The 21,808-nt window shown below is 51.0% G+C and overlaps 2 protein-coding genes across 2 annotated transcripts in view; one reads left to right on the forward strand and one right to left on the reverse strand.

Annotated features, from left to right (window-relative positions):
* The first annotated feature begins 4,191 nt into the window (after positions 1-4,191).
* NDUFAB1 (NADH:ubiquinone oxidoreductase subunit AB1) lies at positions 4,192-8,244 on the forward strand. The gene is made up of 4 exons (XM_032231287.1): positions 4,192-4,494; positions 4,588-4,675; positions 5,619-5,724; positions 8,079-8,244. The coding sequence occupies exons 1-3, from the start codon at positions 4,231-4,233 to the stop codon at positions 5,708-5,710; spliced, it is 444 nt and encodes a 147-aa protein (XP_032087178.1). The 5' UTR covers positions 4,192-4,230; the 3' UTR covers positions 5,711-5,724; positions 8,079-8,244.
* Positions 8,245-10,256: 2,012 nt separating this feature from the next.
* Positions 10,257-21,808, reverse strand: part of TNRC6A (trinucleotide repeat containing adaptor 6A) — a 50,499-nt gene continuing 38,947 nt past the window's right edge. The window contains 13 exon segments of the mRNA XM_032231308.1: positions 10,257-12,133; positions 12,136-12,260; positions 12,680-12,819; positions 12,924-12,997; positions 13,483-13,701; positions 13,813-13,920; positions 14,443-14,583; positions 15,584-15,742; positions 17,879-18,010; positions 19,496-19,682; positions 20,282-20,371; positions 20,488-20,607; positions 21,509-21,643. Coding sequence (XP_032087199.1) covers positions 11,883-12,133; positions 12,136-12,260; positions 12,680-12,819; positions 12,924-12,997; positions 13,483-13,701; positions 13,813-13,920; positions 14,443-14,583; positions 15,584-15,742; positions 17,879-18,010; positions 19,496-19,682; positions 20,282-20,371; positions 20,488-20,607; positions 21,509-21,643 — 1,881 coding nt within the window. The 3' untranslated portion in view covers positions 10,257-11,882.

Here is a 21,808-nt window from a genome sequence, read left to right on the forward strand (position 1 = left end):
CCTCCACCTTCCACTCCCCGGAGGAAGTTTCCAAGCCTTTGGACTGCAGACCATTTTCACATCACATGATTATCTTTGCTTTATTGATGGTCATTTTGTTTTTGCTTATCTGGGTTGGGGAATGTCAGGCAGTTCCTGCTGGGGCAAAGGATGTCTCCACCCCACATCATCGGCCCAAACGCACAATGGATTGGCATGTAAATGAGTTTCATCTTCTTATACATAACCTTACCCGTATTAACAATCTGTCTGATTGCTGGGTTTGTACGCATGGCCCTGCCTCTAACATGCAGGGCTGGCCCATTCTAGCCTCTGGAACTTTAAACCTCACAGGCTGGAATGTTACTGTACTATATTCCACAAAAAGTAATCGTGCACATACTATCTACGATTCTGCCCAGTATATTTTGACACATCGGGTTTTACCCCCTCTTGCCCCCATCTGCATTACATGGTGGAATGTCTCGCATGAAGGTTATGAAGCAGTAACTATTGGTGGTATCACCAAGCAAATCCCTTTGCCCCGCTTTTCTGTTGGGGATTATCCCCACTGCAATGCTACTTTCAAAATTACAGAAACTGGCTACGATTGTTCACACTTATCATTACCTGAGCATTTTAAGTGTAGAAAAGAAGATAGTATAGTCATAGATTTATTCTCTAACAGGAGAGGGATGGTTGCCTTTAACAGAGTACAGGAACAAATCTGGGGCCATCATGGGTATTATTTGTATGGGTTACCACCTGGCCTGTACTGGCTTTGTGGTCATTGGGCTGGGAAGGTGTTGCCCCCTGTATGGAATGGTACTTGCACTATTGGAACTCTGGCACCTGCCGGAATCTCAGCACATCCCATGTCTCAACCCGATAGTGCCTGGGAGAAACAATTTGGGTGGGCCAGACAAAAGAAAGCAATCAATCCAGCTTTAGGTTATGATCCTGACAATACCTATCTGACAGAAGGTGAAAGATTTATTGCTATAGCCCTACCACTCTTGGGTGTCGCATGGAACATTAAACAACTGCGTATCTTATCTGCTCAAATGGAAACCCTAGCTAACACCACGATATTTGGGCTACAAGCCCTGCAGGCAGAAGTTGACTCTTTAGCTGGAATTTTAACTCAACATAGATTAGCTTTGGATTACTTGTTAAGCAAGGAAGGAGGCCTATGTGTTTGGTTGAATGCTACCTGTTGTCATTATTTGAACCAGTCCGGAGAAATTGAAACCAGTGTGGAAAAATTACATGATTGTTCAAACAGTTAGACAGACATATAAGGCCTCGGACTCCTTGTGGGATTGGCTGACCTCTTGGCTACCTAATTTTAGCTGGTTGGGAAATACTGTCAAGACCATTATAACCCTTGTTGCTTTGCTGATACTGTTGTGCTGCTGTATTCAATGTGTACCCTCTTTATTTGCAATGTGCAAGAATATACTCTCTAGCTTGGCTCCACAGAAGAAAATTCACATTGTCAACCACATGGAGTTACATGAACAGGCAACCCCTTTCATGGGGAAAGATCCCTTCCGCATGCCCAGCGACGAAGAGGGAGACGCTGCTTTTTAAAACAAAAACGAGGAGATGTTGGAATTCATTCTGGATGTTTGCGTGCAGGACAGCTTCGGCTGTCTGAAACACACATACACAGGGATGCAAAAACATTGCCTAACGGTCATAACTCACTATGCAGCCTTTTGTAACAAGAACTGTGTGAGCCTACTCCCACACATGCCCTTCCTCCCCCCCTATGCTGTGCTATAGCTTTCTGTTTCCTCTCTCCCCCTCCCAATGCCATGCAGCTTGAAATCTTCTGTTCCCCCTTTTGCCCCCCTTTGCCCACCCTTTGCCATGATGTGACTTTCTATTGGTTTATTTCTGGAATGCTGTGAACTTTTCATTAGCTTACTTGTGCCATGTGTGATTATGACGCTGTAACTAACTTTTTCTAATAAAAGAGCCCTTCGAGGATCCTTCGAGGCTTTTGCTCATCCCAAGGAATTTCGTCTGGTGTTTTCCTTTTGATTAGGCAAGGACACATGAGCAGCCCACCAGTGTGGCGAACAACGCCGCATGGGGTATTCTGTTACCTGAGATATTGTAGGGATATCTAACTTTATGGCACTCTGCCCACCCACACCCACCCTTGGCGCAAAAAATAGGGAATGAGGATTGGCCGTGGGGGCTCAGCTGCACTGCCTGCACCGGGGGTTAGAATGCCCCTGTCTGTGTGAAGCTGCTGTCAGAGGAAGCAAAGAACTGGACTTTAGCTGTGGCTGGAACGGACTGTGGGAAAGCTGCACTTGTCGGTTTATCTTGTCCCCAGAATATTTCTGGTTAATCCCTGTATCCGGATCACAGCTAGTTCAGCTAGCCAAAATATAGCCCATTAACGGACAGAACAGGCTATAAAAGGCAGGCAAAACGAGACACGAATAAGTGTTGAGAGATATAAGGGGAGGACTTGAGGTCATTTATCTCTACCCAAAATATGAGTTTCTCAGCATCTCCGGCAACGCTGCTGTGTGTAATTGGCACGGAGGGTCCCCAAAGAGGCAGCCTTGGGCTATTCCATAATGGAATAATCAGGTGACCCCAATCCTGCTGCTTTGATGCTGGATGGGGATGAGAGAGCCAACATTCCTTCTCAACAGCTCCGTGTGCCAAACAGTGGGTCGTACCGCTGCATTTTGGCACTGCAGTGTAACATCTACTTGTTGACTGCATTGTGTAGTCTACCTTTTGCCCTCAATGTGGTTGGGATGTGGGGTTTTTAAAAAAAATTGAAGTGTGTACCACCGTGCTAGTTCCCTGCATGTTTTGTTTCCAACCCAACATTGAGCTTCTATGGGTGAGGAGACGGTTTCCGTGTGTTTCTTGCTGACCGCTGTCTATGGCCATCGAATCCTCTCTTCTGACTGACCCTTTCTCCAGCAGTGGCTACATCAGCTCTGCACAGACAGCCAGTGGGTAATAGCTGTGCCATGGCTGCCCTGCTTGCCCATGGGCCACATTTGTCCCCTCCCTGTTCACATACTGACTTGACTCCACAATGGCAGGAATCCCCAGGTGTTTACTTCCCATGTGCCAGCTGCCTCTGCTCTGCACAGGGAGGAAGTTGGGCCAGTCACTGTCAGCCTGACCCACTTCACAGGGTTGTAGGAAAAGAAGCAGGAAGGATTATTAGGTTTGCCACATTTATGAACATAAGAACAGGATGTGAATAAAATCGAAGAAGTGGTGGGTGGGAATGATGCAAGCAGCGTGTACAACACCCTGCAGTGCAGTCCAGCCCAGCCCTGGCTTCTTAGTATTTTATTATACAGGTATGTTGAAAGGAAAATCCATCTGGTTCAGTTCCAAGCTGGAAATAAAATGGAGGCTGATTGGAAAGAAAGTCCATTTATTGATGAATGGAACAACAGGGTTTGGGGTTCTGGGGCAGCGGATAAAATGGTTGAATGGATCTTTATAGTTACTGCAACTTTGGGGTTTGGGCAATTGGAGTTTTGGGTTCTGAAAAGGGGTTGGGTCATTCTCATTGGGGCCGATGGCGATGTCCCGTGTTAGGTTTTTGGGTGAGGGGCTGCTTGTTCTTATGCTTTTGATAGCGGTCGAAATTGCTGTGAGGGGTTTTGAAACAGCCTGTCTTGAATGGAGCCCTCTAGGTAGTTGCTTCTCCTTTAAGCACGCGATCTCCTTAAGTGCTGGCATCCACTGTGGGCTATTAAGAAAGACGGGGCTGCTTTCTGCCTCTAGAACACGCCCCTCCACTTCTTGGGGGAAAGATAATATTTTGCCCCTTTTAATATTCCCCAAAATATTCCATTCTTCGAGGGGGGGGGGCTTCCCACAGGTGGCTGGAGAGGCAAAAACCGACGCCGTCTTTCTCTTGGGGTCTCTCGCAACCCATTGGGCTCTGCAATCCGAGGATCCTTGTTTTCGACGCAAAGGCCGCATCCAAAAGAGAGACGCCCCCGCGAAAGGCTCTGGCCGAGGGGCTGGGCAGAAATGGCAACATTGTAGCTCGGCTTGTAACAATGGCGGCCACCTGGCCGGCTTCACTCCGAGAAGGCTGCAGGCGAGTGGCGGATGGGGCCAGATTCACACGTGACGAGGCTCCCCGCAGAGGGACGGCGGTACCGACCCCTCCCTCTCGCCGCGAGGCCTGCCGGGAGGAGGAGCCCCCCACCCTTGGCGCAAAGGGCGCATGCGCACAGGGTCAAGATGGCGGCGCGAGTGCTGCTCCGCGCCGTGGCCAGGGTCCGTGTCCAGCGCCGCCCGCTCGCCCCGCGGCTGGGCGCGTCGGGGACGCAGGGGGTCGGGCGGGGCCTGGCAGGGGCGGCCTGGGCCGGGCTGCAGCTGCCGGCTCCGGCCCAGCGGCCTGCCTGGGTCCGCTGCTACTCGGACGCGCCGACGCTGACCTTGAAGAGCATCCACGACCAGGTGCTCTACGTGCTGAAGCTCTACGACAAGATCGACCCCGAGAAGGTGGGGAAGGGGCGCGCGGGGGGAGGGGGCGCGGGATGGGAGGGGCGGTGAGGACGGGCAGCCCCTCTGACCCGCCCGGTGGTCGCCTTGCAGCTGACGGCGGAGTCGCACTTCATGAAGGACCTGGGGCTGGACAGCCTGGACCAGGTGGAGATCATCATGGCCATGGAGGACGAGTTCGGTAAGCCCCCTCCGCCCCCGCCCCCCTCCTTTCCCGGGTCTCCCCAAGGCAGCCCAGCCGGCGAAGGTCATTGCGGCGTCCGCTTCCCAGCCGCGCCCCGAGGTCGGATCGGGAGGCAGGATTTTGGGTGCTGGCCCTGTTGAATTTCCCGCCTTGGGGAGGGCCTCGGCAGCCCCCGGGTCTCTGCCCAGGAAAGGGCTTGCAACAACTGACTGACCGGGGCTTCAAGCTTCTGTATCCGCCTGCCCTGTTTGCCAGCGTCTTAGTCTGATTATGGGACCCATTGCACAGATGTAGAAAATGGGATGCAGGCGGCATTGAGGTTTGTGCCAAAGATCTTGGGGTGGGGGGTCCAGGAGAGAGACTGTTGTTTGGTGGGTGTAAGGCCCTGCCTCTCTCTGCTCAAGAAAGGATCCTTGGCATTTAGAAACTTTTATTGAGAGAAAAGTGATAGCAAGACAAAGAAAGCAAGATCTGAGGTTAGAAACCCCTCCCCTCAGTTTGAGTGTTGAATAATAAGCCAATCTGCAGGTGCGAAGTTGTTTTGAGAATCTGAGCAGGCTGAGGCAGCTTGCTGGAGCCTCAGGAGCCAAAACAAAAGAGATGGCCCTCCCCCCCTTACCTTCCCAGGAAGGTAAGTCAAAGTACAGGATAGATAGGCACCAGGAAAAAGGTTATAAACTGAGGAATGCCCCAGGCCCCCTTCCCCACCAGAATGGCAGTGCTCTGGGACCTGGCTGGGTTTGGGCTTTGAGTTCTACAGTATTCTCCCCATGGAGGGATGGGCCTGACATCTCTCCTCCCCCTGAGGCCGTGGAATTGGCCTTGGACCTGTGGGGTTTGTGGGCAGAGGGCTGGAGCCTTCAGGTCAAGATTGTGGTTCCTGGTCTCACTGACTGAAACTTGGGCATCTCTGAACTTAAAGGAGCCAAATCTTTTCCAGGGTTTGAAATTCCAGACGCGGCAGCAGAAAAGCTGATGAGTCCTCAAGATATCATGGATTATATTGCTGATACGCAAGACGTGTATGAATGAGCTGCTCAAGTGGAGTAAGTGGACACTGTTTTGCGATGCTGTTGTCTAGTGAAGTCGGCAAGAAGGGATTGAACCAGGGAGGAGGTCCCATCGTGGGAGACTTATGTGTGAGACCATGGTGATGGTAGTTTGTTGGCCTGCATTTCAGTCTAGGAAGGTGGGTTGCTTGCTGGGAGGAGAGAGAATTTGCATTGGGAGCAAAACCGCTCCTGGTCAGCATCCTTGGACAGAGTGTGAGAAAGGATTCCTGCAATGAGAGGAGGTTAGACTAGATCAGGGGTGTCAAACTCAATTTCATTGAGGACCGCATCAGGGTGGTGTTTGATGCTTGATCTGGGGAAGGGGATTGGGGAGTGTGGCGGGGGGGAGCCCTCTGCAGCTCCTGCAGCTCTCTGCCAGCAGAAAGGAAGCGTAGCCACCCAAGCTCCATTTTGCTGGCAGAGGCACCGAGACCAGTCCTTTGCTGTTTCCAGTTTGACAAGAGCCCTGGCCTAGGTGATCTCTAGCTTGCTTTCCAAGTTTACATTTATGATTTCATGATAACGATATATTGGAAAATTGGATGGGAAGGAGGGAGCAAACAAGAGCAGCAGTAGGGGCAGGAAAGCAGAGATGCTCGGACGATGAAATCTGTTTTTTTCTTCTCAAACGCTGAGCATGTCAGAAACAGGAAAATTAGCGCTTGCAATTTCATGATGGGGTTGAAACCTCCGTGCCCAGGGTGTTCCCGGGATGGATTGTGGAATGCTAGTGTGAGCTGCAAGAAGTCAAATCAGAGATGGCAGAGAATTCCTACAAAGCTGCAGGCTGCCCGGCAAGGAGAACAGGCACTGGCCCAGAGCACCTACAAGGCTGAGGTTCACCAGGGCATGATAGGGGGCTGCTGTGCCTTTTACAAGCAAAAACCTCCTTGTCTGTCTGTGTTTGATGAGGCAGAAAGACATTCTTGCTTTGGCTGATGAATGCTGGGATGGGAGCCTCCGTTCATCATGGCAGCAAAATGTGGAGGAAGCCGCATGTCCTGCCTTGGGACAGCACAGCTTTGGTTGGCTTACTTTTATGTTCAAAAGGGCAGCTTGATGATCATAAATTATTCTTTTAATTTCTGTAGCTGCCCATCCCAACCAAGTGATTCTGGGTGGCGAACAATTCTAAAACAAAACACTTAAAAACAGTATTAAATGCATATATTCTGTAGCTGAGAAAAGTATCATAATTGTCAGGATAGCCAAGAAACTGGACTCTTTGTATATGGAACCCCAGGCCTGGGCACATAGCCGGGTTTTTAAAACCTCATGAAAGGCCAACAGGATTGTGCTCAGTCTGATCCCTGGAAGGAGAAGATGTTCCAGAAGGCAGAGGCTACAGCAGAGAAGGTGCCTCTCCTCCTCCTCCCCACCAGCCAACATTCCTTGGCTAATGGGACCCTCGGCTTCCCCATCCTGCTGGATCGAATTGGGCAGATAGAAAGGACTGGGCTAAGATGGTCCCTCAGATAACCTGGCCCCAAGCCATGGACAGCTTCAACGGTGACAATTTGTTTCCTTGGGAAAGCCCGCGTGGCTTAATAACCCTAATCCTTGAATTGCTCCCAGAAACACAGTGGCAGCTCGTGAAGTAGCGGTTCCATGCGTTGAATATCCAACATCATTTACTATCCCTACAGCTGCGTTCTGTACCCGTCGAAGCTTCCGAATGCTCTTCAAGGGTAGCCCCATGTAGAACACATTGCAGTAGTCCAGCCCGAAGGGCATAAGTGACTGAGCAGAGCCTCTCAGTCCAGGAACAGGTGCAACTGATGCACAACCTGAAGGTGTGCAAAGGCCCTCCTGACCACGCCTGGCACCTGCTCTTCTAGCGGGAGACGTGAACCCAAGGCCACCCCAGAATTGCCCCCTGGGTCTGTCTGTGCGTGTTCAGTTGGCCAGGCCCTCTCCCGGGAGTGGAGAACCACACAATGATTCAGATGCATTTGGTTTGACTCCCTAAAGAGGCTCATTGGGACCCTTGCCCTCTGGATCAAAATAGTGGTCTTACCAAGTGATCTTTGTCAAATTGAATCTGCCTCTACTGGAATAGGTGCCTTTGGGCTATTCTGTTCTGCGAGCACCTATTCCAGCACTGAGAAGTTCCCTGAGGATGGGCTCCAGCAGGAGTCCAAAAGCTCAGAAGAGTAAATCTCTGGTCCCGGTGACCGGCCCTGATTCCATCTTGCAACATGATCCTGGGACGTGTTTATTTGTCTTCCATGTGTGATCTTTCATTGCTTGGGGAGCCAATAAGAACTGGCTGCTCTTGAGGGAGATTAACTTCTTTCTGGTGACCCTATGCAAACTACAGGTATTCTCTCTCCCTGCCATGCCCATAGGTATCCCTTCCCTCTTTTGTTTCGAGAGCTGGACGAAGAGATCGAGATGGAGGTGCCTGGCAAGCCACCCCCTTTGCGGTTTGGAATCCCTGTGGCTCTCAAGTTTTCTTTGTCCTATTTAAAGTTGTAAATGTTGGCCTTCAGAATAAATATGAAAAATTCTTACGCCTTTCGTTTCACTGTCGCTGTTTTAATACTATGTTCCTCAAGACTTCCCCTCCTATTTGCACCATCCCTGCCTCACCATTTGTAGGTCTGGAGCGCAGGAGGTTCTGATTGCAGCTCATGGCTTTGCTGCCGCAGGAGGTCTGACTGCACAAGAACCGCAGCTAATGGGCAGCTGGTTGGTTCTAGATTCCTGTGAGCTTTTCAGAATAACTGTAGCACGACTGCTTGCTGCAGTGGTGCAACTCTGAACCCTGGGTGCACCCTCTGTCCATTGGGCAGCAAGGCCTGTGTGCACAATGGCATTTGGGTGAGAAATAAACCTGACTCTCCTCTGCTTTATGCAGCCGTGTTTGTAGGATACATTTACCCAAATTGGTGGGTTAGGAGATTGGGACACAGAGTTCATACAATGCACAACTTGTGCAAGCAGCCTGTCAAGGGAGGTCCTTCAGGGCTTGGCTCCTCCTTTCATGCAGTTGGGCAGAAGAAGAGCCAGATGTTTATTAAGTAACTTGCTTGAACCCAAACAAGTGGGGTAGTTCAGTCATTAATGGATGAGGGTGTAAGCAGTTCTTAAAGCCAGATAACTAGTTGCATCATCCTGATCAAAAGCCAGTAGATTCTCCATCCTCCAGGTCGTGGCTGTCCCAGAGGTGCTTTTTCAGGAGGCAACTGGACTTCCTTATATTTTCTTTGAAGACATTTCGCTTCTCATCCAGAGCTGAAGCAGCTTCTTGGATGAGAAGCAAAAACCTTGGGACATCACTACCATCACCACCACCACAAGGGTTCTTGGCAGTTGGCAAGAAAGATCCATGAGGAAGAACAAAAACAAACAAGTGACAATCAGCAAACCCAGGTCCAAAGGGCCTGGACAGTGGCAGTCAGCCAGGCCCTCTGGCCAGCCAGGCTCCCCTGGGAGGCCATTCCAAAGAGCCTGCACAGCTACTGGGGACTAGAACCAAGCCTTGCCCCCCCTCCCTTGCTCCCTTAAAGGGGGAGGTAGGATAGGGGAGTCACAGCAGCCCACTAAGGGGGCAACTCGGGCAGCGAGGCTTTCCATCAGGGCAAAGATAGGTCCTGCTTTCCACCTATGGTGCAGCCGCCATCATCCCACACTCAGCCAGTAGCGACTAGCAGGAATGAGGATTCCCTGCTTCAGAGGCACCATGTTGCAAAACGTTGCCACGAAGCAGGGTGTATCGTGCACGGCTCCTCAGCGAAGGGCAGGGCAAGAGTTCCTGCACCTACAAATGAAGCCAAGGCCAGTCCTGCAGGAATAATTTATATGGTGGGGTTTTTTTTAACTTCCATTGGGGGAGGGCTTTTGAAGGATGGGTCTTTTCATCTCCTCTTTTAGAGACCAAACCCAGAAGTCTCGCTTTGAGAAAACAGAACCAGTGAAATCAAAACAAGGGGGGCAGGCTGACCCCCCCACCTAGACAATTGGCTCACCCTGAAAATTTGTAGAATCAGATGCCTTGAAGGGACCGGAGGGATCCTCTCCAACATTGGGGGAGCCATTTACAGCCTCTATTAGCTGGTCAGCCAGCTTCCTCTTCTACAATGGCTAATATTAAAAACTGCCACAGGCCCTGGGCATTCTCTCTGCTACTCAGGTCCTACAAACTTTGTGATCAGTTTTTCCGGAGGGAGCCCAGAGGCCAATTCTAATTTTATGTCAAAGTTACTGGAAGGCCCATAATTGTTAAGCGCTTCAAAAATTCGTAGGAAATAGTCCTGTTGATATCATGCAAGGTTGAATGACCTGCATGAACACAGGAATCATCTACTTGTTAAATAAATCAAGCCTGAGAAAGAAACTGTTTTTTGGGAGATGCAACTGTACAGAACTGTCAGTACTTTGAAAACATTAAACTACTCTGGGGCATCCGTGCTGCCTGCACAGCGAAGAAACTAATGGGCCTCTCCAGGTAAACCCGATGCCTGCAGGTGGCGAAGGCTGCAGGTTCTGCTGGAGAGAAAATCAGAGACATCCAACACAATGGATAAGCAGCCCCCAAAGTCATGATTTATTAATATCTGGAGAAGCATCATAATTTGAACACAACCCAAAATGTACATTTTACAATCACACACTATTTGTAAACAGTTAAAAAGCCACTGACAACTTTTGCATCTTCAGACACAACAGTTAGAATCAAGGCAATGAAATGAGAGCATCTTTCGGCACAGTTAAAAGGTTCTTTTTTTTATCCTTGTTTAGTATTTCATTCTCCGACTAAACAAGCATCAGATAATACCATTTGTGGCAAAAAAAAGGAAGATGAGTTTAACACTTTCACAAGAAAAGTATTTGCAGGAACTTTTAAACATTTAAAATTTATACAACAAAGTTCTGTAATTCCAAATCCTTGGTTACAGTCTGCATAGTTACTTCAGCTTTAAGGTTAAACATGAAACACAGTCACAAGAGCAGGAAAAGCATCAATGGCACAAGGGGGGGGGGGCGGGAAAGTGGGAGCGGGGGGGGGGCTTTACGAAAAGAGGGGACTACAGTTTACCAGCCAAGTCCCCCCCTTCCCCCCTATTAAAAAGACAGCATCGGAAAGCACAGAATGTCAAACTCCAGCGAATCAAAGCAATTTTTGGCAGAAGTCATTTTACCGAGCAAGTAATAATCAGTGCTAAAAGTTATTTTTCCTATAAGAAACTAGGAGTAGTTCTACTGGGGACCTTCGTTTTCCTGAGAGCCAGGCTCTTGGATCGGGAGGGGGAGGGGTTAGAAAAAAACGAATGGAACGTGGCCGCACACGGCCCGTGATTCCCAGAGATCAAGAGGAAGCATCTTTATCATCCACATCTTTTGCTTTTTTAAAAAAATAGATAAGTGATGGAAGAGTAAACATTTGTTTCTTTAAAAAAAGAGAGAAAGAAAAAACTTCTGTAAACAAGGCAGTGCCCCAACAGGAGCCCCCCAAATAAAAGACAAAACCCAAACGCCTCATGAAAGTGCAGGGCGCCACCCATGCGCGCAGCCGGGCGTGCAGCTTCGGGAGCTGCCAAGCTCCGTCCGTCCGATTCCACAGGAGCCGGCAGGTGCAACACATTTTCGTCCATCATCCTGGCAGGGTCTTCTCCTCCCCAACTGTTTGGCACCACGGACGGCCACCAGGTGCCGAGGAGCCAGGCGGACAGACCCGCAGGGGCATCGGGGAAACCCAAAGCGGGCACCACCACCCTTGCCCTCCCCAGAACGTTGCCCGGGGTGGTGGGGGTAGGGGCTGCTGCCGCTACCACTCAGACATGGTAGAGCAGGGAGAAGGACCAAGTCTGTGCAAAGCTTAAAAAGCTCAAACTCCAACATTTTCAGCAAGTTGCCAAAGGGGGGGGAAAAAAATCAAGGAAAACAAGAAAAGTAAACTGATCTTTTGTAGGAAACTGCTGAATTATGCAATGTACTACCTGGAAATGTAAATCTTTTCACTTTTCACATTATAAAATTGGCCTGCATGATTCAAGTATTCAAAATGGTATGTTTTGGGCTAACACAAAGAGGAAAAATGTGCACGACGTAACCATTTCCACAGTTGACCCCTAGAGGCTGCAGGGGAGGTGGGGGGAATCCAAATTTAGTGCTGCTTTGAGGTCACAGTTTTTCCCCCTGAAACAAGGTCACATGGACTCTCCCCCGGCTCCCAGGTGGTCAACGGAGAGAAATGCATTGAGCGGAGAGGGGCTGCCAAGGCCCCTGGTGTCGTTGCCGCCCAGGGAGCCCCAGAGGCTGGTGGAATAGTTGGGGCTGCCCCAAAGGGAGTTGCCATGGAGTTCCCCACTGCTTGTTCCTGAAAGCCCAGGACCGCTCCAGGGAGGGGTCAGGTCACTGCGGTTGGAGAACGCGTGGGTGCTGTCCATGCTCCCCAGGGGGTCTGGCTGGTGCCCAGAGATTGCCAGGTGGGGGTTGGGGTCAGAGACGGGCCTTGTGCAAAGAAGCGGCTAATCTCCTCTTCGCTGGCAAACTCAGCCAGAATTGTAGTGTTCCCGAGGACGCACCTGTTCACAAAGCCAGCAAGAGGCAGGTGAGATGGCGGCAGGATTGCAAAGCACACCCCCTCCCCCTGTAACGCGTCTCCATCCGAGACCACCAGTCCCACCCCGGCTGCATCCTCATCCTCCTCCCCCATCAAACTTCTACGCCTCTCAAAAACAGCGATTACAAGAATTTACCCACTAACTTTATCCAAGGGTAACTACTCTGTGGTAATGAAGGAAAAAGAGGCATCCTCCGGAGGAGAATGCAGCCAATTAAATGGCAAATAAAACCAGGTCTCTTAAGAGCAGGTTAATTAGAAAGAGAAGCCAGGTCCTTCACCGAACAGAAGGTCTGAGTGCCAAAGGTGCCTCTCCCGCAAGCCCTGTGGCAGCCCTCTGTTTCCTGCCCGAGCCTCACATCCCACCTGGCGGCTACTCACATGTGAAGGGACTTTTGTGCCTTCATCACCTCTTCTTTTGAGCTGTACCGGACTAAAGCGTTGCCATGGGGGAGGTTCAGGTGGAATGTGATCAGGGGCCCGTGCTGCATGCAGAGGGTCCGCAGGGTGGAGCCATCGATCTGGGCAAGGAGAAGAGGGGGCCCCTCATTGAGCTGCTGCCCTCCTGGCTGGGAGGGGCTTGGATCCCCCAGGCCAAAATGCCTCCCCCCAAAGTGTGACCCACCTGAGGTGTGAGGTTCTTCAGGACGAGACAGTTGGTGATTCTCCCTGAGCTGCTATTCTCATTCCAACTGGTACCTGAAAGAGAAAATACACTCCCCTTAACCCTGGGCAAAGCAGGGGACACGGGGAGGCCCTGGCAGCCTCAGCCCGCTTCCCACTTTCACGAGCACTTGCAACTCTGAGCAACGACCCCCCCGGAGCATCTTTCCTACTTTTGCTCAAGTGGCTGAACAGCGACTGCATCAGAAGAGTCTCACATTTCAAAGACTGGCCGGGGGAGTTTACACACCACTGAGTAGACTTACCAAGAGAGCAGAGGCCTCCCTCCTCCCCCCAACGAGGAACGAGTCTAGTTTAGGGGTCTTGGCCAACATCTCCATGCAGGTGAGAAGCTCTGTGACAGGCAGCCAAGGGCAGATTGAGGAGGAGGCACCTGGCAAGGGCCGGATAGCCACTTCCTTTCTGCCCCAGCCATACCCTTGGCCCAATGGGAAAAGTACTCTTTGGGTACAGACGAGCAGGGCAAGGGTGGAGCCCGGGGGTGGGACTCAGACTCTTACCAGGGGTGTATCTGGCATCCGAGTGGCTCCAGCCACCCCCAAATCGCACAGAGTTGTCCCAGGTGGGCAGAGGCATCTTCTGCCCGGTCAGTCCAGGGGGTGGCCGTGATGGAGCCGTGATGCTCTTGGGTGGCAGAGGGACCTTCCATAGCTCATGGGCCAGAGAGGTGTTGTTAACGGAAGCAGGAGACCAAGTGGATTTGGACTCGCTGTTTCTGGCTGGAAGGAAGAAATGGCTGTGAAACACCACTGCCTGGCAGGGGATGAGGTGGGGGGCTGGAGGGAAGCAGGAGGAGGAGGTGGATGCAGGGCACGACCCGCTGGCCTCACCTGAAGAAGTGCTTTGTGCTGTACTGTTGAGGGAAACATTGTAGTTGGAGGCACGAATGGATGACCAGGCACTAGTTGAAGGCAGCGTGGGTTCAGATGAGGATGACCCTGGGGAGGGAAGGTGGGGCAGCCATTCATGGCTCAGCTCCACTTCAGGACTGCAGCTTTAAGAGCGGCTGGCTCCGTCACAAAGAGAGGGCAGAACCAGTGATGGGAAGGTGGCTACTGAGCCCAGTTGGCCGCTAAGAATCTACTGGGGAGCCCTTCTCTGACGCTGCCCAGCCTGCGGGAGATCCAGTCCTCTCAGGCTGCGAGGCCCCACCTGAGCTGCAGATTCTGGCCTGTTGCTCCTGAGGGCCAGGCAGGAGGGCAGCAGGAGCCTCCTGGCACACCCCCAGATGGCAAATATGGCCAAGCGGGTGAGGGGCAGGTGCCCATCCCTCTCTCTTCCCTGCATCTCCTTGCCATATGCAGGATCTCCCCAATTCTTGCGCTTTCTTCCTGGGGAGGCTTGGAAACCCGGCTGGCCAGGGAGACAGGCAGGAGATGGGGGTGGGTGGGCGGGGGGTGGGGGTATCTCTGCTGGCGACGAAGATCCTGAAATGGCCTCCCCTCCCCCGACAGACCTACCGCTGTTCCTGTCCCTGAGGTGGTCAGCCTCCCGCACAGTGTTAATCGACAGGCTGTTTGTGACGCTGCCAGGAGTAACATAAGGGTCAGTTTCTGGGTCGATGTTTGGGTAACCTTTCCACGGCTCACCAGGGCGAAATTCTAGGATTGGAAATGAAAAGCGTGACCATCAGTGCTACTCCCCAGGGGGAAGCTGCTCTCTCCCCCTCCCAGCTGCTGACTCTGTGCAAGGGGAAGAAGCCCAGCGGCCTTAGGAGTCTCTCGCGGTTTCTTTCCTTCTTTCCCAGCTGTGGGCCCCACGAAGTATTTAGTTCATGTACGGCTGTTCCAAGTTACATCATTGGAAACATTAGCATGACCATTTTTCACACTTGCCACCTTTGCAACATCCCCATGATAATCATAGGATCAAAATTTTGGCGCTTGGCAACTGGCTCATACATATGGCGGTCACAGTGTCCCGAGGTCACGTGATCACTTTGGCAACCTTCTGACAAGCAGATTCAATGGGGAAGTCAGATTCACTTAACAACCGAGTGACTCACTTATCAACTGCAGTGGTTCCCTTCACAAATGGGGCAAGGCAGGCTGTAAAATGGGGCAAAACTCACTTAACCAATATCTCACTTAAGGATGGAAATTTTGGGCTCGGTTGTGTCCGTAATTAAGGACCAGCTGTAATTCATTTCTTCGTGGAAGGGTCAGGACAAATTCAAAGTACTATTTTAGGAAGTAACAATATCACAAGATCCCACAACGGTCCTTAACGTAGCCTGAAGGCAAATCTCAGAGACGCTGGGATGCATAACTCCCGTTCCCCTCCACCCATGGAGAGCAAAGCGCTCCCTGAGCAGCAGCTGGGCCCCCGCAGGGCCAAGGACAGGCCTCCCGAGACTTCCCCAGGGCCAGTTGGTTTCACGGCCTCCACCTGGCCCCTTCACCCGCCAGGAGAGCGATCCCAGAGGTGAGCCTGAAGAGGGGGAGGGGGAAATGAGACTCTCGGGGGGGGGGGCTCCTTGTCTGCTCCTGGGAGTAAGACCCCCTCTTATCCCCACCCCACCCCAAGACAGACAGAAGGCCAGCTTGACACCTCCAACACGGGCAGAAGGGCTGAGCAGAGTCTATCTTTGCAGGGACTCACCTGGTGGCCAGTTGACACTGCTTGAATTGTTAGGTGATTTGGCACGTGGCCAGCCATCCCCCACAGATCCAGGTGGGCTGGCTGGTGAGTTACTACTGCTCATGAAGTCGTAAGGAACAAAGGACGACGTCTCCATTCTAAAGCCACTGGAAATAGCACCTGGGAAGCAAGGGGGAGATCCAGTCTTTTCCCAGAACAGCATCTGGAGACGTTGAAAACTGACAACTCACGAAGCCGTCTCCTTAGAGCTGATTTTCTAGCTCCCCGTCGGCCTCAACCAACAGCACCCAGAGAAGGACAGACACCGTCCGACAAGATCCGGTTACTTATCTGCATCTGCTATTATGTGGGTTGTGTGTCCCTGCAGAGCTCCAACTGGCAGCTTCCAAAGATTACTGCACGGTTGGGAGCCAGATCAACCCCACTGTTTTTGTGTGGCCATCTCTCTTACAATTGTGTCTCTGGGAAGCTCACAATAATTAAAACAAGGGAAACTGTAAAAAAATAGATATCCTAAAATCATGATTTAAAAGCACTTGTAGTTAGCAGGTGACTATAATGACTATAAATCAGGGGTCTCCAACCTGGGCAACTTCAAGACTTGTGGACTTTAACTCCTAGAGTTAATTCTAGGATTTGAAGTCCACAAGTCTTAAAGTTGCCTAGGTTGGAGACCCCTGCTATAAATCACATGTTGATTTAGCCACTGCCAAGGCTCACCACAACTGCCAGCCTGACAGGCATGATGGCAGAGCCAAGCCTCCAGGTCCTTCCTAGGGGGACATGATTAAGATCTGGGGGGGGGGGATTTCCACAGGGCCCCCTTCCTTGGTCCCATTCTTTAGTGGATTAATAGACCTGTAGCATGCCTCTCCAGCTGGATCTGATAAGACAGGTAGCTGTACCTGGGGAGATGCCCCCCCCCCAAATATGTGGCTGGTAACAGGGTGTAGACCTTGCCAAACCCTTCTAGTTAAAACCAACACAGGAGATCCAAGGAACAGAGAAGTGGCCTGAGATGAAATGGTGAATTAAGAAGGGAGATCATTTTGATTCAGAGTCTTTGTGTTTTCAATGTGGTCTCTATGATCCCCATCCATGGGTGACTAGTACCATATTTTTCGGAGTATAAGACGCACCTTTTTCCCTCAAAAAAGAGACTGAAAATCTGGGTGCATCTTACACAGTGAATACAGCATTTTTGGCCTCCAGAAACCCCACCCCCTTCACCAAAATAGCCGTGCATAGCCTTTAGGAGGCTTCAAGAGTGCTCCTGGGGGCTGGGGAGGGCAGAAATGAGCGAAAAATGGGCTGCTTTTTGCTCTATTTTGCGCCCCCCCCCGTCCCCAGGAGCACTCTATAAGCTTCCCAATGTTCTTTTAATGAGGCCCGTTTTAGCGAAAAATTGGTCATTCCCCCACCCCTCCGGAAACACTCTACAAGCCTCCCAAGGACAATTCATGCCTTTAAAAAAATGGGCCGTTTTTGGGAGGCTTGTAGAGTGCAAAAACTTTTTTTTTATTTGCCTCTTCAAAACCTTGGTGCGTCTTATATTTCGAAAAATACAGTAAATGTCTTATCTGGAAGAGGGTGTGGCCACTATCAGTTGACTGAAACAAGATCTGGCTGAAACTACACAGATCCCACTTCGTCCTTTGTGTTCACACGAAGAGCAGCAGGTTGTGTGCAGCCCAGCCTCAACTCTATTACTCTGTGGTCATTTGGTCATTCCATCAGAGCAGAGCAGCACTTTCCCTTTTCCAGATTTAATTTCCCCCAAAAATAAAACCGGGTCTTAATTTCTTTTGGGCCCCAAAATAAGCACTAGGAGTTATCCCCCCACCCACCCAATGTACAGGAGGCACACTTCTTCTGCTTGCTCGCAGCATGGCCGAAGGGCGAGCGACACATGGGTGCCATGGCTACGAGGTGAGGGTGGGTGGAGCTGCCCCACAGGCTCACCTCGGGGCCCCACAGCCAGGCCATCTATGCCCCGACACTTGCCTCATGTTGGGGCGCGCGGTAGCAGCAGACTGCTTGGCCCCCTGCTCCGTTGCGGCTGCGAGCAACAGAAGTGGTGGGCTGGTGGCCATCTAGGCTGTTGCTGCACACGGGTTCTGGTGCTGCTGCCAGGAGGCGTTTGTCGCGACATGGATGGCCTGGCTGTGGGGGCCTTTGAGGCAAGCTAAAATGAAACCCTAATATGGAGATATTCTCTTCGTATATTTCAAAACTGATCACATGACACAAGAGCTCCCCCAGAGGCTTGTTCTGCGCATCCTGGCTTAAATTTACCATTTTTGCTGGCATTCTGATCCAGAGATGTGTTGGCGGAAATACTGTCCACAGTTGTCCACTTTCTCAGCCGGGACTGCGGCTCCTTAATACTGCCCATATCCATATTTACATTCAAGTTTGCGTTCATTCCTGCATTAAGAGAATTGGTGAGACTCAGAGCATCCCTCTTCCCTCCCTCGAAGCACGAAAGATCCAGCACAAGGGACTGGATGCCACTAGAGCCGCCCCGGACTGGAGAGCAAAGCAAAAGACACACATTCACAGCCCAAGACTGCACTGGGGATGAGGAGGGGGGGAGGAGGCCACTTTTCCTAGAAAACTTGCCAAGTTCGCTTTTCTAAGATGAATTTCATCCTTAACCCCCCAAAGCACTTATGCCTCCATTACATCATAGAATTTTGCCCAGTCAGGAGCTTCTCCCTTTCTACTCAATGGGGCCTGGGATTTTTCCTCTGAATATCGCACGGGAATGCAGAGGCAGAGCAGCAGAAGCAACAGGAAAACTGGGACTGAGGCCTGGAAGCAAAAAAAGGCTTGGAAGAGGAGAATCAGATCAGGATTTTGGAATTCTGACCCCTGTGTGCAGTGATGGGCTTTAGAAACCAAGGGCCTCTGCAGAAACCAGGAGACAGTTTTCAGAAAACTACAAGGATTGCCCCCCCCAAGTTAAGGGTGGAATTTGGGTCCCAATCTAAGAATCAAACATTCCCCATTCCAGCATCTACCAAGAGCTTAACTTTCACCCCACACTGTCTAGTCACCAATCTGTAATTGTTAAGGCCATTCTGGAGAAGCAGCAAAAAAACCAACCCTTAGATGTAAGACCAGAAAAGTAGAAAAATAAAAGAGCAACTTGGAGAGTGAAGCAGGGTTCTTCTTCTTCTTTTCTTGTTGCCTCTCCCCCCCCCCATGGCAGATCTTTCTGGCTTTGTGGACCAGCGTCAGGGTGGGAGGGAGGGATGGTTCTGCATGAGCGGCTAGCAAGTGTGCCCACACAAGCGGCTTTCACACCTGCCCGCCATTCACACAAATGGAATGAACCTGCACCCCCGTTTTTGCAGCCCGGCTGCAAACAGCTCATGACCCACTCTGGGGCACAGCCAAAAGATTGGGGACCCCTCTCCTAGAGCTAAGAGATCACCCTCAGGCTCCATGCTGAAGGCAAGACTAAAACCCATGGCCTTGCAGTTTCTGAGCCACTAGACCCAAATGCTTTTCAACAGCCATATAATTTGGTTTGGTAAGGAAGGACCCCACTATCTTGGTAGGACAGTGTTGGGTGTCAAACAACCGCATCGCCTGCGTTGGACTAGGTAGAAAACATTCCATCCAAGCCCCAGAAAAATAACCCAGCTAGCTGTTACAGCAGCAGCTCTTTTCCCACAAGAACACCCAAGCAACTGAAGGTGAAATGTATCCCGAAGATTCGTTAGAAGATCATTTCTTCACCACACTGTCAGGTTTTGGATGTTGGATTTTATTGATCTTCTGCCAGCAGCCTAATCTTGGCTTACAGCACAAAGGAAGTGGCTTAGCTGGGCAGCCAATGGTCTAACCCAGCTGCTGGAGAGCAGAGTACACTGCAAGATCTCAACAAATGGAGGAGATACTCACCTATAGGGAAGTTGCTGAATGCATTGATTTGAGATGGCCCTTTCTGCAACTCTTGGTTAGCATGGGGAACAACATTCTCCAGGAAAGATTTTATGGCGGTCTGATGGAACTGCTGTTGTGATGGAGGCACCTGCTGCTTCATGAGAAGACTTGGATCAAGCTGACAAGATGGTGGCATCATTTGTTGCTGCATATATGAGGGCGATTCTTCAAACATAAAGGGAGGACCAAATGATTAACGGAGCTATGATACAATCCACCAGCAGCATGATAAATATATGTCAGGCCCAGAATTAACTTAACTAGAATTAAGCCAACAAATTAGTTTCTTGTTCAGTCAGAAGACGACAGCTAGGACTTCCAAACTACATGGGGTCAACTCTAAATGGGGAACCATTTCGTAGATGCTGAACACAATTGTAGACTGTTTGTCTTGCACATTCAATTTGCTGTTAACATGAGCGCAAAATAACCCAGTAACCGAGCTGGAAGGAACCTTGGAGGTCTTCTGTTCCAATACCCCCAGCCCAAGCAGGAAACCCTGCTTGTCCACTCTCTTCCCATTCAGAGCTTGGGAAGGATGAAAGGGGCAGAGCAGTAGATGGATGTTCTTCCGTGGGGCGACATCCACAAAGCAAGATGCTTGGTTCCAGGGTGAGGTGCCCATCGCAATGCCTCCAATTCAGCACTTGGCTAATGCCTTCCCAAAAGCCGCCCAGACTTTTTAGGCAACCTCACTCAATGTCTGAGGATAAAATCTTTAAAAACACTCAGAGGGAAGCTTACCTGTTGTTGTTGCTGCTGCTGCTGCTCCTGGCGGGCCACAGCAGGCGTGCTCCTCTGACCCTGCATTTTCCTCTGCTGGGCCAGCAATCGCTAAGACAGTAAACCAGGGTTGCAAAAGAGGCCAGAATGAGGACATTTGCTAATTCAGGAACTAATCTCATGGGGAATTGGGGGGGGGGGGGAGAGATTGTTGGATGTTCGCTTACCTGTAACTGGGAGAGTTGGTTCAACTGGGAGAGTTGGTTCAACATGGCTACTTGTTGTGGGCCAAAGAGTGAGCTGAGGCCCCCGGTGTTTGGTGCATACTTCAGCAATGATATTGGAACCTAAAGGGCCAAAGGAGCAGGCCGTGAAGGAGTGGCCGAGGGTCAAAGCACCCCGACCAGGTCCCAGGCTTTGAATCCCTTCGGAACAGAATACTTTAGAGCCAAGAGGGCAACAGGAACGACCGTGCGGCACATGGGAAGACAAGGGCTGTTATACTGCTGCTGTTTTTTGCTTTGCCTTCTGACTTTGAGGAATCCCCCAATGCTTATCTAATCTCTCCTTAAACGCATCTAATCCAAGGCACAGGATCTGGCCTTCGTGATCTGTAATTGGCTCCACTGATGAATTGCTCTCGCTGTTGGGGGTCTTTTCTATCAAGCAGAATCTGCATTCTGGCTCTACCAGTGGAAACGGAGCTTGGGAGGGCCGCGCAGATGGTTGCAGGAGGCAGTGGCAGCTGGAAACGGAGCTGAGGAGCCCATTTTCACTGGCAGAGTGCTCGGGCCACACATCGAACTGGCCAATCCCCCTGGCCACACCCACTCCATCCCACCAAGGTCAAACACAACCCTGATGCAGCCCTCAATGAAATCAAGTTTGACACCCCAGCCTTAGATGCTTTATCTATTCCCATCATCCACCCAGGTCAATACCAGAAAAGCACCCAGAACCCAACTTTACGGCACTCAATGGATCCCGTAATCTCTGAACGTGATTTTGGAACCAGCTACGTGTCCATTTCCTTGTCATGCCTGCCAACCTACAGATAATTATCTTCCTGATCAGAATACCACAGGGCCCCTTGACCAACGCTTGGAGGAAACCAAGCTGGACGCCTCACTAGCATTTCAGTCTGCTAAGGTGGTCGCCCCATCAGCCTGCCTTACACAGAGGAAAAGGAGAAACCCTGCCGCCCCCTCATCCTTGTACCTGGGCACAAGCCCTCCAGTGGAGCCTCACCTGAGGGGAGAGTAATGGAGGAGGCACTTGAGCGCGGGGATTGGACTGAGAGGAGTGAAGAGGAGGCTGTGCTGGAGATGGCTGCATCGTCCGGGCTTGTGCTGTGAGATTTCCAAAAGGACTGGGATTGCCGTTCTGCAGAGGGAGAGATGACAGGTGAGTTGCTTCCCCTTCACCTGAGGACAGGTAGGGGCATAAAAATTCCCCTCCCAGACCTGCTCTACCTGGGATGCCTGCAGAGGTTGCCCCACCCCTCCCCCAAGTGCTACTCACAAATACATCCGGGCAAGTAGCCAGCCT

This window comes from Thamnophis elegans, chromosome 14, assembly GCF_009769535.1.
Source record: "Thamnophis elegans isolate rThaEle1 chromosome 14, rThaEle1.pri, whole genome shotgun sequence".
Classification (NCBI taxonomy): Eukaryota; Metazoa; Chordata; class Lepidosauria; order Squamata; family Colubridae; genus Thamnophis; species Thamnophis elegans.